This window comes from Xenopus tropicalis, chromosome 3 (genome assembly GCF_000004195.4).
Source record: "Xenopus tropicalis strain Nigerian chromosome 3, UCB_Xtro_10.0, whole genome shotgun sequence".
In the NCBI taxonomy this organism is placed as follows: Eukaryota; Metazoa; Chordata; class Amphibia; order Anura; family Pipidae; genus Xenopus; species Xenopus tropicalis.
In genome coordinates, this window is record NC_030679.2 from 6225089 (window position 1) to 6241765 (window position 16677).

Below are 16677 nucleotides of genomic sequence, written 5' to 3' on the forward strand. Positions count from 1 at the left end.
GATAATACCTCTGGGAAGGGACTGGGGCTGTGGGATAGCAGGTATAGTAGGGAGAGATGGTGCCTATAGTAGCAGTGGGATAATAGCCTCTGGGAAGGGACTGGGCTGTGGGATAGCAGGTATAGTAGGGAGAGATGGTGCCTATAGTAGCAGTGGGGGGATAATAGCCTCTGGGAAGGGACTGGGGCTGTGGGATAGCAGGTATAGTAGGGAGAGATGGTGCCTATAGTAGCAGTGGGGGGATAATAGCCTCTGGGAAGGGACTGGGGCTGTGGGATAGCAGGTATAGTAGGGAGAGATGGTGCCTATAGTAACAGTGGGGGGGATAATAGCCTCTGGGAAGGGACTGGGGCTGTGGGATAGCAGGTATAGTAGGGAGAGATGGTGCCTTATAGTAGCAGTGGGGGATAATAGCCTCTGGGAAGGGACTGGGGCTGTGGGATAGCAGGTATAGTAGGGAGAGATTGGTGCCTATAGTAACAGTGGGGGGATAATAGCCTCTGGGAAGGGACTGGGCTGTGGGATAGCAGGTATAGTAGGGAGAGATGGTGCCTATAGTAAGCAGTGGGGGGATAATAACCTCTGGGAAGGGACTGGGGCTGTGGGATAGCAGGTATAGTAGGGAGAGATGGTTGCCTATAGTAGCAGTGGATAATAGCCTCTGGGAAGGGACTGGGGCTGTGGGATAGCAGGTATAGTAGGGAGAGATGGTGCCTATAGTAGCAGTGGGGGGATAATAGCCTCTGGAAGGGACTGGGGCTGTGGGGATAGCAGGTATAGTAGGGAGAGATGGTGCCTATAGTAGCAGTGGGGGATAATAGCCTCTGGGAAGGGACTGGGGCTGTGGGATAGCAGGTATAGTAGGGAGAGATGATGCCTATAGTAGCAGTGGGATAATAGCCTCTGGGAAGGGACTGGGGCTGTGGGATAGTAGGTATAGTAGGGAGAGATGGTGCCTATAGTAACAGTGGGGGGATAATAGCCTCTGGGAAGGGACTGGGGCTGTGGGATAGCAGGTATAGTAGGGAGAGATGGTGCCTATAGTAACAGTGGGGGGATAATAGCCTCTGGAAGGGACTGGGGCTGTGGGATAGCAGGTTATAGTAGGGGAGAGATGGTGCCTATAGTAGCAGTGGGGGGATAATAGGCCTCTGGGAAGGGACTGGGGCTGTGGGATAGCAGGTATAGTAGGGAGAGATGGTGCCTATAGTAGCAGTGGGGGGATAATAGCCTCTGGGAAGGGACTGGGGCTGTGGGATAGCAGGTATAGTAGGGAGAGATGGTGCCTATAGTAGCAGTGGGGGGATAATAGCCTCTGGGAAGGGACTGGGGCTGTGGGATAGCAGGTATAGTAGGGAGAGATGGTGCCTATAGTAGCAGTGGGGGGATAGTAGCAATGAGACAGACACAGCCATTTAAACCTGCTGCATATTCAGAGGGAAAGACAATGCTCCAATCAGTCCCTATCTCCCCTCGCTGTATATATATATATATATAGATATATAAGTTCCCGGCTCCATTGAACACACGGCAACAGAACACTCAGGCCGGGTGATTACTCGCACAATAATATCAGTATCCGCACAGACATCTCTGCTCAGAGGGTAATTGTACCAATTTTCTTTTCTCTGTTCCGCGGGAGGAATAATCCATCCCTGTCGGTTGCCGGTTCCCCCGCTGGCAGCTGCCAAAGGTTTGCAGGTGAAATCAGCAAATTTCCATGAAATCCAATGGAACATCAAGGTCATATTTGTAAGGTCTCAGGATTAAAATGATGCAATGTTTTTGCCCCCCCCCCCCCCCCCCCCCCCCCCCCCCCCCCCCCCCCCCAGACCCAGTAATGGATTCAACCTCTCTGAGGCTAAAGGGATTAGTTTAAAAATAATGAAATACTGTACTGTCTAAGGGAAACACTATGGCACCGCCTACCCATATGTATAAATACAAATATACAGAGAGGGAATGTTCTGGGCACACAATAAGCTGTACCCCCATACTGTACTGTCTAAGGGAAACACTATGGCACCCCCTACCCATATGTATAAATACAAATATACAGAGAAGGAATGTTCTGGGCACACAATAAGCTGTACCCCCATACTGTACTGTCTAAGGGAAAACACTATGGCACCCCCTACCCATATGTATAAATACAAATATACAGAGAGGGAATGTTCTGGGCACACAATAAGCTGTACCCCCATACTGTACTGTCTAAGGGAAACACTATGGCACCCCCTACCCATATGTATAAATACAAATATACAGAGAAGGAATGTTCTGGGCACACAATAAGCTGTACCCCCATACTGTACTGTCTAAGGGAAACACTATGGCACCTCCCCCCCATATGTATAAATACAAATATACAGAGAAGGAATGTTCTGGGCACACAATAAGCTGTACCCCCATACTGTACTGTCTAAGGAAACACTATGGCACCCCCTACCCATATGTATAAATACAAATATACAGAGAAGGAATGTTCTGGGCACACAATAAGCTGTACCCCCATACTGTACTGTCTAAGGGAAACACTATGGCACCTCCTACCCATATGTATAAATACAAATATACAGAGAAGGAATGTTCTGGGCATACAATAAGCTGTACCCCCATACTGTACTGTCTAAGGGAAACACTATGGCACCCCCTACCCATATGTATAAATACAAATATACAGAGAAGGAATGTTCTGGGCACACAATAAGCTCCACCCCCATACTGTGAGCAAGCAGGTGGTGTGTGCTGCTGCAACTCCCAGGCCCTTTTTTGGGTCTGGGGGGGGTATTTGGGAAAGGTTTTTGCTCAGTACTTTTCCCTTTCCCTGGAATTTAATAATGAGGGGAAAGATGAGTGACCCATCGGGTAGGAGAGTGGAGACCCGCTTGGGTTCTAGCAGGAGGGCTGCAGGAGCGGCGGCCATAACAGACAGCGCTGCTGCACAGAAAGCTATGCTGATTGAAAGAAAGAAGCGACCGGCACGTAAGACCTCACCTAGGAAAGTTCAAACTAGCTCACCTGGCTGTGTGGGGGAGTCTGCCCGGGGAATCCAGGCCGGCGTGCCTGCGGGAAGCTGCGGGACGGAGGCCTGGGAGGAACAGGAAGCAGGCGCCATGACCTCTGGGACCGGTGAGCAGGAGAGAGGCAGCATGGAGGTGCCGGGAGCAGCGGGGGAGAGCCCTGTCGCTATGGAAGTTGCTGAAAGTGCACTGAGTGAGGAGCCCAACATGGCCGCCGGCCCACAGGTACCTGCCACTAACTCACTGGGCTGTCAGGGCCGAGCATTGCAGCCGGGACTGTGTGCGGCTCAGCCTGAGGGGGAAGGGGGAGAGAGGCCGCAGCCTGAGGGAATCACTGACTTTATGCACAAAATGTCTGTGTTGGAGAGAAAGGAGGGAGATTTAAAGCTACGGATTGAGCTTTTGGCTGCTGATCTGCGACTGTGTAACGGGGGAAGGAGATCTGAGATAATAAGGGAATTGGCTTTTATTAATAAAGAACTAGAGGAGACCGAGCAGGAGATGGGCAGCACCATGGGGGCAATCGGGCCCGGGCAAGAACTGTGTGGGAATAGAGAGAGCTTCCAGCAAATGGAGCAGCCACATAAGCCCAAACCAGCAATGACTTTTCCTTTTTCCCAGGATACTCAGCAGGCTGTAGTTTCACAGACTGTAACAGAGACTGCCCCATGTGACCTGCACCAACATACAGAGACTCTCTCTCTGAGTGGGAATGGGGTGAATGGCAGTGAGTTTGGGGTGAGTGGCAGTGGGAATGGGGTGAATGGTAGTGGGAATGGGGTGAATGGTAGTGGTTTTGGGGTGAATGGCAGTGGGAATGGGGTGAGTGGCAGTGGGAATGGGGTGAATGGCAGTGGGAATGGGGTGAGTGAGACTGTTGGTTCAAGAGGGGGAAGTGAAGGAGATGGATTTCCCGGGAGGGGGGAGAGGGGGTACATGGGGGGGCTGGTGGAACAGGGGGCAATGTATCTTACAGTGATGCTGTTACTAATAGTGATACCAGGGGGCAGAGAGGGCTTTGTTGCCCCAGACTGAGGTGGCAGAGCCGGGCAAGAGGAGGAACGTAGTGAAGATTAAGTGGGTGCAGGGGAGAGAGGGGTTCCCGGGCAGGAGATACGTAGCCAGGAGGCTGATCAAGGAGACCCTGGGTTTCACCCCAGATGATGTTTATGCCCTAGTCACTGTCATTGATACGGAGTTTGACTTGAGCTTTAAGTTGCCCCAGGGGCTGGAGGAATTTTGGAAGGGGTATGAGAGAGAGAGGGGCTCGGCCGTGTGGAACGGATTTGAGGTTATTCCGGTTTCAAAGCCGGAGGTTAAAAATGTGACAATTATTTTTAAAAGCGAGTCCATAAATGAGGAGGATGTGATGTTTTGGCTAAAGCGGCAGTGCCAGGTACTCTCCCCTTTAAAGAGAATCTATGATGAAGAGGGTTTTTGGATAGGGGGGTGGAAGGTCCAGGTGAGACTGCACTCTCATCTCCATGTGCAGAAACATCTCCCCAACTCTCTGTTTCTAGGGAAGGACAGGGGGGTGTGTTTCTATGTGGGCCAGCCCCGGGTCTGCTTTAAATGTGGCTCCAATAGGCATCTGGCCGGCAAATGTACCGTACAGAAATGTGCCTTTTGTGGGGAGGTGGGACACCCAAGCAAGGACTGTGTCACCATTAGGTGCAATCTCTGCCTGAAACTGGGCCATGCACACCGGGATTGCCCCGACGCCTGGCATAACGTCCAGAAACAGTGCCCAAACCTGCTGGCGGAACTGAGGGAGGGTATGGGGGGCGAGGAGGGACCGGAGACTCAGGGAGCAGCGCAAAGGGGGACTGAGGGAGGAACAGATTTGGGGAACGGAGGAAGTATTTCTGGGGAAGGGGTGGAGCTCACTGAGAGGGAGGAGCAAGGGGCGGAGAAACAGGATTGGCGGGTGGTTGGTGGAAACTCAAAGAAAGTAAATAAGAGAAAGGCTGTGCCCAAAGAGATGGCGGTAGAAACAGAAAACAGATTTGATTTGTTAGGGAAATCCTGGGCTGCAGTTATGGAGGAGGAAGAGGGAGGTTTCGGTGAGACTGGGAAAGGAAAGGGAGGAGGAAGAGGAGGTTTCGGTGAGACTGGGAAAGGAAAGGGAGGAGGAAGAGGAGGTTTCGGTGAGACTGGGAAAGGAAAGGGAGGAGGAAAGGAGGTTTCGGTGAGACTGGGAAAGGAAAGGGAGGAGGAAGAGGAGGTTTCGGTGAGACTGGGAAAGGAAAGGGAGGAGGAAAGGAAGGAAAAAAGGAAAAGTGTTTTCAGTGAAGAGGTTTCAAGAGGGAGGAAAAATAAAAAGAAAGGCCAAAACCAAGAGGATGAGTGGGGGTCTCTGGGGAGGATGGAATTGTGGAGGGACCAGAGGAAGTAGCAGGAGCCCCAAGTTTTCCAGGTCAAAAGAACCGGTGAGGAGCAAGTAAATGGCAAATGTAAAAATCAAAAGACTTGAGATGGATTTTAAGAGAACAAGTGAAATGAGTAACTAAATGTAAATGGAACTCTGTGCTAAATGTAACCGTTTCTTTCTGATTTTAAAGCTTTTTGTGTTTGTTTAATGTTATTGTAATGTGAAGTTATTTTGCCTTTTGTAATGTTTTTATTCAATAAAATCCCTACCCATATGTATAAATACAAATATACAGAGAAGGAATGTTCTGGGCACACAATAAGCTGTACCCCCATACTGTACTGTCTAAGGGAAACACTATGGCACCTCCTACCCATATGTATAAATACAAATATACAGAGAGGGAATGTTCTGGGCACACAATAAGCTGTACCCCCATACTGTACTGTCTAAGGGAAACACTATGGCACCTCCCCCCCATATGTATAAATACAAATATACAGAGAAGGAATGTTCTGGGCACACAATAAGCTGTACCCCCATACTGTACTGTCTAAGGGAAACACTATATCACCTCCTACCCATATGTAAAAATACAAATATACAGAGAGGGAATGTTCTGGGCACACAATAAGCTGTACCCCCATACTGTACTGTCTAAGGGAAACACTATGGCACCGCCTACCCATATGTATAAATACAAATATACAGAGAGGGAATGTTCTGGGCACACAATAAGCTGTACCCCCATACTGTACTGTCTAAGGGAAACACTATGGCACCCCCTACCCATATGTATAAATACAAATATACAGAGAAGGAATGTTCTGGGCACACAATAAGCTGTACCCCCATACTGTACTGTCTAAGGGAAACACTATGGCACCCCCTACCCATATGTATAAATACAAATATACAGAGAGGGAATGTTCTGGGCACACAATAAGCTGTACCCCCATACTGTACTGTCTAAGGGAAACACTATGGCACCCCCTACCCATATGTATAAATACAAATATACAGAGAAGGAATGTTCTGGGCACACAATAAGCTGTACCCCCATACTGTACTGTCTAAGGGAAACACTATGGCACCTCCCCCCCATATGTATAAATACAAATATACAGAGAAGGAATGTTCTGGGCACACAATAAGCTGTACCCCCATACTGTACTGTCTAAGGGAAACACTATGGCACCCCCTACCCATATGTATAAATACAAATATACAGAGAAGGAATGTTCTGGGCACACAATAAGCTGTACCCCCATACTGTACTGTCTAAGGGAAACACTATGGCACCTCCTACCCATATGTATAAATACAAATATACAGAGAAGGAATGTTCTGGGCACACAATAAGCTGTACCCCCATACTGTACTGTCTAAGGGAAACACTATGGCACCTCCTACCCATATGTATAAATACAAATATACAGAGAGGGAATGTTCTGGGCACACAATAAGCTGTACCCCCATACTGTACTGTCTAAGGGAAACACTATGGCACCTCCCCCCCATATGTATAAATACAAATATACAGAGAAGGAATGTTCTGGGCACACAATAAGCTGTACCCCCATACTGTACTGTCTAAGGGAAACACTATATCACCTCCTACCCATATGTAAAAATACAAATATACAGAGAGGGAATGTTCTGGGCACACAATAAGCTGTACCCCCATACTGTACTGTCTAAGGGAAACACTATGGCACCCCCTACCCATATATATAAATACAAATATACAGAGAAGGAATGTTCTGGGCACACAATAAGCTGTACCCCCATACTGTACTGTCTAAGGGAAACACTATGGCACCTCCCCCCCATATGTATAAATACAAATATACAGAGAAGGAATGTTCTGGGCACACAATAAGCTGTACCCCCATACTGTACTGTCTAAGGGAAACACTATGGCACCTCCTACCCATATGTATAAATACAAATATACAGAGAAGGAATGTTCTGGGCACACAATAAGCTGTACCCCCATACTGTACTGTCTAAGGGAAACACTATGGCACCCCCTACCCATATGTATAAATACAAATATACAGAGAAGGAATGTTCTGGGCACACAATAAGCTGTACCCCCATACTGTACTGTCTAAGGGAAACACTATGGCACCCCCTACCCATATGTATAAATACAAATATACAGAGAAGGAATGTTCTGGGCACACAATAAGCTGTACCCCCCATACTGTACTGTCTAAGGGAAACACTATGGCACCCCCTACCCATATGTATAAATACAAATATACAGAGAAGGAATGTTCTGGGCACACAATAAGCTGTACCCCCATACTGTACTGTCTAAGGGAAACACTATATCACCTCCTACCCATATGTAAAAATACAAATATACAGAGAGGGAATGTTCTGGGCACACAATAAGCTGTACCCCCATACTGTACTGTCTAAGGGAAACACTATGGCACCCCCTACCCATATGTATAAATACAAATATACAGAGAAGGAATGTTCTGGGCACACAATAAGCTGTACCCCCATACTGTACTGTCTAAGGGAAACACTATGGCACCTCCCCCCCATATGTATAAATACAAATATACAGAGAAGGAATGTTCTGGGCACACAATAAGCTGTACCCCCATACTGTACTGTCTAAGGGAAACACTATGGCACCTCCCCCCCATATGTATAAATACACATATACAGAGAGGGAATGTTCTGGGCACACAATAAGCTGTACCCCCATACTGTACTGTCTAAGGGAAACACTATGGCACCTCCTACCCATATGTATAAATACAAATATACAGAGAAGGAATGTTCTGGGCACACAATAAGCTGTACCCCCATACTGTACTGTTTAAGCAAAATCCATGAATTATAAACCATTTGTAGGAAAATGCTATATTTTGCCTTTAAGTGCAACTCGGATGCTTCACCCTGCAATGTTAATTTACCCTCACTCGAGCATCCTTGTATATGAAACCTTCACATTCAGTGCTGCTAATTACTGTCACATTATCTAACAACAAGCAAGAGTGGTTCAATATTTGAGCAGGTCTGGTGCATCCATTCCCCAGCTCATTAGACTTCTATACTTAGAAAATGATTTCTTACACGTGTACATGCAGGGATAGATTTCTGTTCCGGGGAGAACATCCGTGTTCCAGCCGTGTCTTGGTCATTGCACTGTGAGTAACAGCACTGACTGTCATCTTACTGCCTGCTCTGCTCTCATTCCCCTACAGAAATAGGGGTTGGTAGCACTAGGTAGGTACCTAATATATAGGGGCAGAGACAGGGGAAAGTGTTGGAAGGGTTACTGCCTGCCCTGCTCTCATTTCCCTACAGAAATAGGGGTTGGTAGCACTAGGTAGGTACCTAATATATAGGGGCAGAGACAGGGGAAAGTGTTGGAAGGGTTACTGCCTGCCCTGCTCTCATTCCCCCCCTACAGAAATAGGGTTGGTAGCACTAGGTAGGTACCTAATATATAGGGGCAGAGACAGGGGAAAGTGTTGGAAGGGTTACTGCCTGCCCCGCTCTCATTTCCCTACAGAAATAGGGGTTGGTAGCACTAGGTAGGTACCTAATATATAGGGGCAGAGACAGGGGAAAGTGTTGGAAGGGTTACTGCCTGCCCTGCTCTCATTTCCCTACAGAAATAGGGGTTGGTAGCACTAGGTAGGTACCTAATATATAGGGGCAGAGACAGGGGAAAGTGTTGGAAGGGTTACTGCCTGCCCTGCTCTCATTTCCCTACAGAAATAGGGGTTGGTAGCACTAGGTAGGTACCTAATATATAGGGGCAGAGACAGGGGAAAGTGTTGGAAGGGTTACTGCCTGCCCCGCTCTCATTTCCCTACAGAAATAGGGTTGGTAGCACTAGGTAGGTACCTAATATATAGGGGCAGAGACAGGGGAAAGTGTTGGGAGGGTTACTGCCTACTCTGCTCTCATTTCCTACAGAAATAGGGGTTGGTAGCACTAGGTAGGTACCTAATATATAGGGGCAGAGACAGGGGAAAGTGTTGGAAGGGTTACTGCCTGCCCTGCTCTCATTTCCCTACAGAAATAGGGGTTGGTAGCACTAGGTAGGTACCTAATATATAGGGGCAGAGACAGGGGGAAAGTGTTGGAAGGGTTACTGCCTGCCCTGCTCTCATTTCCCTACAGAAATAGGGGTTGGTAGCACTAGGTAGGTACCTAATATATAGGGGCAGAGACAGGGGAAAGTGTTGGAAGGTTTACTGCCTGCCCTGCTCTCATTTCCCTACAGAAATAGGGGTTGTTAGCACTAGGTAGGTTCCTAATATATAGGGGCAGAGACAGGGGAAAGTGTTGGAAGGGTTACTGCCTGCCCTGCTCTCATTTCCCTACAGAAATAGGGGTTGTTAGCACTAGGTAGGTTCCTAATATATAGGGGCAGAGACAGGGGAAAGTGTTGGAAGGGTTACTGCCTGCCCTGCTCTCATTTCCCTACAGAAATAGGGGTTGGTAGCACTAGGTAGGTACCTAATATATAGGGGCAGAGACAGGGGAAAGTGTTGGGAGGGTTACTGCCTGCCCTGCTCTCATTTCCCTACAGAAATAGGGGTTGGTAGCACTAGGTAGGTACCTAATATATAGGGGCAGAGACAGGGGAAAGTGTTGGAAGGGTTACTGCCTGCCCTGCTCTCATTTCCCTACAGAAATAGGGGTTGGTAGCACTAGGTAGGTACCTAATATATAGGGGCAGAGACAGGGGAAAGTGTTGGAAGGGTTACTGCCTGCCCTGCTCTCATTTCCCTACAGAAATAGGGGTTGGTAGCACTAGGTAGGTACCTAATATATAGGGGCAGAGACAGGGGAAAGTGTTGGGAGGGTTACCTCCTGTCTCCGTCCCCGAACATTATCTATCATTTTCCTCATTGGTGGTTAAACATTCACCTAAATGCTGTGAAGTTCCCCTTTAAATTAACCATTGATGTCGACAGTGAGACTAAGACAATCTGCAGTTAGCAGCTATCTGGGTTGCTATAGTCCAGTTTTTGGGCAATGGGAGAAATATACCCCTAATTACCCCCTATCCTTACCCTCCCTTATTGAGTGCCTAATGTATGGCAGGAAATGGCTTGGGAGCTTGCAATCTATTAAGTCGTTTGCCCAGGGAGTGCCTGTTGCCATGGCTGAATTGCTTGGTTACGTTCAACCCCTGGCAGCGGCTCACAGTCTTTGTCTGGAAGGAAGATGATTTTTGTTTTTGAAGGGAACAAGATCTCAAGAGATAAAAACGACGCAGCAAATAAATCTTTACCTAGAAACCATTACAATATTAATTTGCCGAGCGCATTTGAGTGCTAGCCAACTTGGCTTCGGCCTCCTCCATAAATTCTCAAGTACAGGAATGTTAAAAACATGCTGCAAGGGACGAGGGCACTGCAGTATTCATAACTTCAGCTGGCAACGCGGGGACCGGAATGTCCAGAAGCTGTGTTACAGTACAGTATGGGGGTACAGCTTATTGTGTGCCCAGAACATTCCTTCTCTGTATATTTGTATTTATACATATGGGTAGGGGGTGCCATAGTGTTTCCCTTAGACAGTACAGTATGGGGGTACAGCTTATTGTGTGCCCAGAACATTCCTTCTCTGTATATTTGTATTTATACATATGGGTAGGGGGTGCCATAGTGTTTCCCTTAGACAGTACAGTATGGGGGTACAGCTTATTGTGTGCCCAGAACATTCCTTCTCTGTATATTTGTATTTATACATATGGGTAGGGGGTGCCATAGTGTTTCCCTTAGACAGTACAGTATGGGGGTACAGCTTATTGTGTGCCCAGAACATTCCTTCTCTGTATATTTGTATTTATACATATGGGTAGGGGGTGCCATAGTGTTTCCCTTAGACAGTACAGTATGGGGGTACAGCTTATTGTGTGCCCAGAACATTCCTTCTCTGTATATTTGTATTTATACATATGGGTAGGAGGTGCCATAGTGTTTCCCTTAGACAGTACAGTATGGGGGTACAGCTTATTGTGTGCCCAGAACATTCCTTCTCTGTATATTTGTATTTATACATATGGGTAGGGGGTGCCATAGTGTTTCCCTTAGACAGTACAGTATGGGGGTACAGCTTATTGTGTGCCCAGAACATTCCTTCTCTGTATATTTGTATTTATACATATGGGTAGGGGGTGCCATAGTGTTTCCCTTAGACAGTACAGTATGGGGGTACAGCTTATTGTGTGCCCAGAACATTCCTTCTCTGTATATTTGTATTTATACATATGGGTAGGGGGTGCCATAGTGTTTCCCTTAGACAGTACAGTATGGGGGTACAGCTTATTGTGTGCCCAGAACATTCCTTCTCTGTATATTTGTATTTATACATATGGGTAGGGGGTGCCATAGTGTTTCCCTTAGACAGTACAGTATGGGGGTACAGCTTATTGTGTGCCCAGAACATTCCTTCTCTGTATATTTGTATTTATACATATGGGTAGGGATTTTATTGAATAAAAACATTACAAAAGGCAAAATAACTTCACATTACAATAACATTAAACAAACACAAAAAGCTTTAAAATCAGAAAGAAACGGTTACATTTAGCACAGAGTTCCATTTACATTTAGTTACTCATTTCACTTGTTCTCTTAAAATCCATCTCAAGTCTTTTGATTTTTACATTTGCCATTTACTTGCTCCTCACCGGTTCTTTTGACCTGGAAACTTGGGGCTCCTGCTACTTCCTCTGGTCCCTCCACAATGTCATCCTCCCCCAGAGACCCCCACTCATCCTCTTGGTTTTGGCCTTTCTTTTATTTTTCCTCCCTCTTGAAACCTCTTCACTGAAAACACTTTTCCTTTTTTCCTTCCTTTCCTCCTCCCTTTCCTTTCCCAGTCTCACCGAAACCTCCTCTTCCTCCTCCCTTTCCTTTCCCAGTCTCACCGAAACCTCCTCTTCCTCCTCCCTTTCCTTTCCCAGTCTCACCGAAACCTCCTCTTCCTCCTCCCTTTCCTTTCCCAGTCTCACCGAAACCTCCTCCTCCTCCTCCCTTTCCTTTCCCAGTCTCACCGAAACCTCCTCTTCCTCCTCCCTTTCCTTTCCCAGTCTCACCGAAACCTCCTCTTCCTCCTCCCTTTCCTTTCCCAGTCTCACCGAAACCTCCTCTTCCTCCTCCCTTTCCTTTCCCAGTCTCACCGAAACCTCCTCCTCCTCCTCCCTTTCCTTTCCCAGTCTCACCGAAACCTCCTCTTCCTCCTCCCTTTCCTTTCCCAGTCTCACCGAAACCTCCTCCTCCTCCCTTTCCTTTCCCAGTCTCACCGAAACCTCCTCCTCCTCCTCCATAACTGCAGCCCAGGATTTCCCTAACAAATCAAATCTGTTTTCTGTTTCTACCGCCATCTCTTTGGGCACAGCCTTTCTCTTATTTACTTTCTTTGAGTTTCCACCAACCACCCGCCAATCCTGTTTCTCCGCCCCTTGCTCCTCCCTCTCAGTGAGCTCCACCCCTTCCCCAGAAGTACTTCCTCCGTTCCCCAAATCTGTTCCTCCCTCAGTCCCCCTTTGCGCTGCTCCCTGAGTCTCCGGTCCCTCCTCACCCCCCATACCCTCCCCCAGTTCCGCCAGCAGGTTTGGGCACTGTTTCTGGACGTTATGCCAGGCGTCGGGGCAATCCCGGTGTGCGTGGCCCAGTTTCAGGCAGAGATTGCACCTAATGGTGACACAGTCCTTGCTTGGGTGTCCCACCTCCCCACAAAAGGCACATTTCTGTACGGTACATTTGCCGGCCAGATGCCTATTGGAGCCGCATTTAAAGCAGACCCGGGGCTGGCCCACATAGAAACACACCCCCCTGTCCTTCCCTAGAAACAGAGAGTTGGGGAGATGTTTCTGCACATGGAGATGAGAGTGCAGTCTCACCTGGACCTTCCACCCCCCTATCCAAAAACCCTCTTCATCATAGATTCTCTTTAAAGGGGAGAGTACCTGGCACTGCCGCTTTAGCCAAAACATCACATCCTCCTCATTTATGGACTCGCTTTTAAAAATAATTGTCACATTTTTAACCTCCGGCTTTGAAACCGGAATAACCTCAAATCCGTTCCACACGGCCGAGCCCCTCTCTCTCTCATACCCCTTCCAAAATTCATCCAGCCCCTGGGGCAACTTAAAGCTCAAGTCAAACTCCGTATCAGTGACAGTGACTAGGGCATAAACATCATCTGGGGTGAAACCCAGGGTCTCCTTGATCAGCCTCCTGGCTACGTATCTCCTGCCCGGGAACCCCTCTCTCCCCTGCACCCACTTAATCTTCACTACGTTCCTCCTCTTGCCCGGCTCTGCCACCTCAGTCTGGGGCAACAAAGCCCTCTCTGCCCCCCGCACAATCCTGTCTGCTGCCCCATCCCTGGTATCACTATTAGTAACAGCATCACTGTAAGATACATTGCCCCCTGTTCCGCCAGCCCCCCCATGTACCCCCCTCTCCCCCCTCCCGGGAAATCCATCTCCTTTACTTCCCCCTCTTGAACCAACAGTCTCATTTACCCCATTCCCACTGCCACTCCTCCCATTCCCACTGCCACTCACCCCATTCCCACTGCCATCCACCCCATTCCCACTGCCACTCACCCCATTCCCACTGCCATTCACCCCAAACCCACTGCCATTCACCCCAAACCCACTGCCATTCACCCCAAACCCACTGCCATTCACCCCAAACTCACTGCCAATCACCCCATTCCCACTACCATTCACCCCAAACTCACTGCCATTCACCCCATTCCCACTGCCACTCACCCCAAACTCACTGCCATTCACCCCATTCCCACTGCCACTCACCCCAAACTCATTGCCATTCACCCCATTCCCACTCAGAGAGAGAGTCTCTGTATGTTGGTGCAGGTCACATGGGGCAGTCTCTGTTACAGTCTGTGAAACTACAGCCTGCTGAGCATCCTGGGAAAAAGGAAAAGTCATTGCTGGTTTGGGCTTATGTGGCTGCTCCATTTGCTGGAAGCTCTCTCTATTCCCACACAGTTCTTGCCCGGGCCCGATTGCCCCCATGGTGCTGCCCATCTCCTGCTCGGTCTCCTCTAGTTCTTTATTAATAAAAGCCAATTCCCTTATTATCTCAGATCTCCTTCCCCCGTTACACAGTCCCAGATCAGCAGCCAAAAGCTCAATCCGTAGCTTTAAATCTCCCTCCTTTCTCTCCAACACAGACATTTTGTGCATAAAGTCAGTGATTCCCTCAGGCTGCGGCCTCTCTCCCCCTTCCCCCTCAGGCTGAGCCGCACACAGTCCCGGCTGCAATGCTCGGCCCTGACAGCCCAGTGAGTTAGTGGCAGGTACCTGTGGGCCGGCGGCCATGTTGGGCTCCTCACTCAGTGCACTTTCAGCAACTTCCATAGCGACAGGGCTCTCCCCCGCTGCTCCCAGCACCTCCATGCTGCCTCTCTCCTGCTCACCGGTCCCAGAGGTCATGGCGCCTGCTTCCTGTTCCTCCCAGGCCTCCGTCCCGCAGCTTCCCGCAGGCACGCCGGCCTGGATTCCCCGGGCAGACTCCCCCACACAGCCAGGTGAGCTAGTTTGAACTTTCCTAGGTGAGGCCTTACGTGCCGGTCGCTTCTTTCTTCCAATCAGAATAGCTTTCTGTGCAGCAGCGCTGTCTGTTATGGCCGCCGCTCCTGCAGCCCTCCTGCTAGAACCCAAGCGGGTCTCCACTCTCCTACCCGATGGGTCACTCATCTTTCCCCTCATTATTAAATTCCAGGGAAAGGGAAAAGTACTGAGCAAAAACCTTTCCCAAATACCCCCCCAGACCCAAAAAAGGGCCTGGGAGTTGCAGCAGCACACACCACCTGCTTGCTCTCAGTATGGGGGTGGAGCTTATTGTGTGCCCAGAACATTCCTTCTCTGTATATTTGTATTTATACATATGGGTAGGGGGTGCCATAGTGTTTCCCTTAGACAGTACAGTATGGGGGTACAGCTTATTGTGTGCCCAGAACATTCCTTCTCTGTATATTTGTATTTATACATATGGGTAGGGGGTGCCATAGTGTTTCCCTTAGACAGTACAGTATGGGGGTACAGCTTATTGTGTGCCCAGAACATTCCTTCTCTGTATATTTGTATTTATACATATGGGTAGGGGATGCCATAGTGTTTCCCTTAGACAGTACAGTATGGAGGTACAGCTTATTGTGTGCCCAGAACATTCCTTCTCTGTATATTTGTATTTATACATATGGGTAGGGGGTGCCATAGTGTTTCCCTTAGACAGTACAGTATGGGGGTACAGCTTATTGTGTGCCCAGAACATTCCCTCTCTGTATATTTGTATTTATACATATGGGTAGGAGGTGCCATAGTGTTTCCCTTAGACAGTACAGTATGGGGGTACAGCTTATTGTGTGCCCAGAACATTCCTTCTCTGTATATTTGTATTTATACATATGGGTAGGGGGTGCCATAGTGTTTCCCTTAGACAGTACAGTATGGGGGTACAGCTTATTGTGTGCCCAGAACATTCCTTCTCTGTATATTTGTATTTATACATATGGGTAGGGGGTGCCATAGTGTTTCCCTTAGACAGTACAGTATGGGGGTACAGCTTATTGTGTGCCCAGAGCATTCCTTCTCTGTATATTTGTATTTATACATATGGGTAGGGGGTGCCATAGTGTTTCCCTTAGACAGTACAGTATGGGGGTACAGCTTATTGTGTGCCCAGAGCATTCCTTCTCTGTATATTTGTATTTATACATATGGGTAGGAGGTGCCATAGTGTTTCCCTTAGACAGTACAGTATGGGGGTACAGCTTATTGTGTGCCCAGAACATTCCCTCTCTGTATATTTGTATTTATACATATGGGAAGGAGATGCCATAGTGTTTCCCTTAGACAGTACAGTATGGGGGTACAGCTTATTGTGTGCCCAGAACATTCCTTCTCTGTATATTTGTATTTATACATATGGGTAGGGGGTGCCATAGTGTTTCCCTTAGACAGTACAATATGGGGGTACAGCTTATTGTGTGCCCAGAACATTCCCTCTCTGTATATTTGTATTTATACATATGGGTAGGAGGTGCCATAGTGTTTCCCTTAGACAGTACAGTATGGGGGTACAGCTTATTGTGTGCCCAGAGCATTCCTTCTCTGTATATTTGTATTTATACATATGGGTAGGGGGTGCCATAGTGTTTCCCTTAGACAGTACAGTATGGGGGTACAGCTTATTGTGTGCCCAGAGCATTCCTTCTCTGTATATTTGTATTTATACATATGGGTAGGGGGTG

At 48.1% G+C, this 16677-nt stretch overlaps 3 protein-coding genes across 3 annotated transcripts in view; 1 reads left to right on the plus strand and 2 right to left on the minus strand.

Moving 5' to 3' along the window:
- Positions 1 to 16677, minus strand: part of chrm2 (cholinergic receptor, muscarinic 2) — a 103933-nt gene that overhangs the window by 76641 nt on the left and 10615 nt on the right. The gene's annotated exons all lie outside the window — the stretch shown is intronic.
- On the plus strand, positions 2853 to 8359 carry LOC116409444 (zinc finger CCHC domain-containing protein 3-like). The gene is made up of 3 exons (XM_031898101.1): positions 2853 to 3248; positions 4054 to 5010; positions 8297 to 8359. The coding sequence occupies exons 1-3, from the start codon at positions 2853 to 2855 to the stop codon at positions 8357 to 8359; spliced, it is 1416 nt and encodes a 471-aa protein (XP_031753961.1).
- On the minus strand, positions 8390 to 15121 carry LOC116409445 (zinc finger CCHC domain-containing protein 3-like). The gene is made up of 3 exons (XM_031898102.1): positions 14726 to 15121; positions 12767 to 13723; positions 8390 to 8398 (listed from the first exon to the last, which is right to left on the minus strand). Exons 1-3 carry the CDS (start codon positions 15119 to 15121, stop codon positions 8390 to 8392), a joined length of 1362 nt encoding a protein of 453 aa, XP_031753962.1.

Coding starts and splice junctions, on each gene's coding strand:
- LOC116409444 (XM_031898101.1), top strand. CDS start 2,853: ATGAGTGACCCATCGGGTAGGAGAGTGGAGACCCGCTTGGGTTCTAGC. Junction 3,249..4,053: donor ACATGGCCGCCGGCCCACAG/GTACCTGCCACT, acceptor TTGTTGCCCCAG/ACTGAGGTGGCAGAGCCGGG. Junction 5,011..8,296: donor CTGTGCCCAAAGAGATGGCG/GTAGAAACAGAA, acceptor TTTGCCTTTAAG/TGCAACTCGGATGCTTCACC.
- LOC116409445 (XM_031898102.1), bottom strand. CDS start 15,121: ATGAGTGACCCATCGGGTAGGAGAGTGGAGACCCGCTTGGGTTCTAGC. Junction 13,724..14,725: donor ACATGGCCGCCGGCCCACAG/GTACCTGCCACT, acceptor TTGTTGCCCCAG/ACTGAGGTGGCAGAGCCGGG.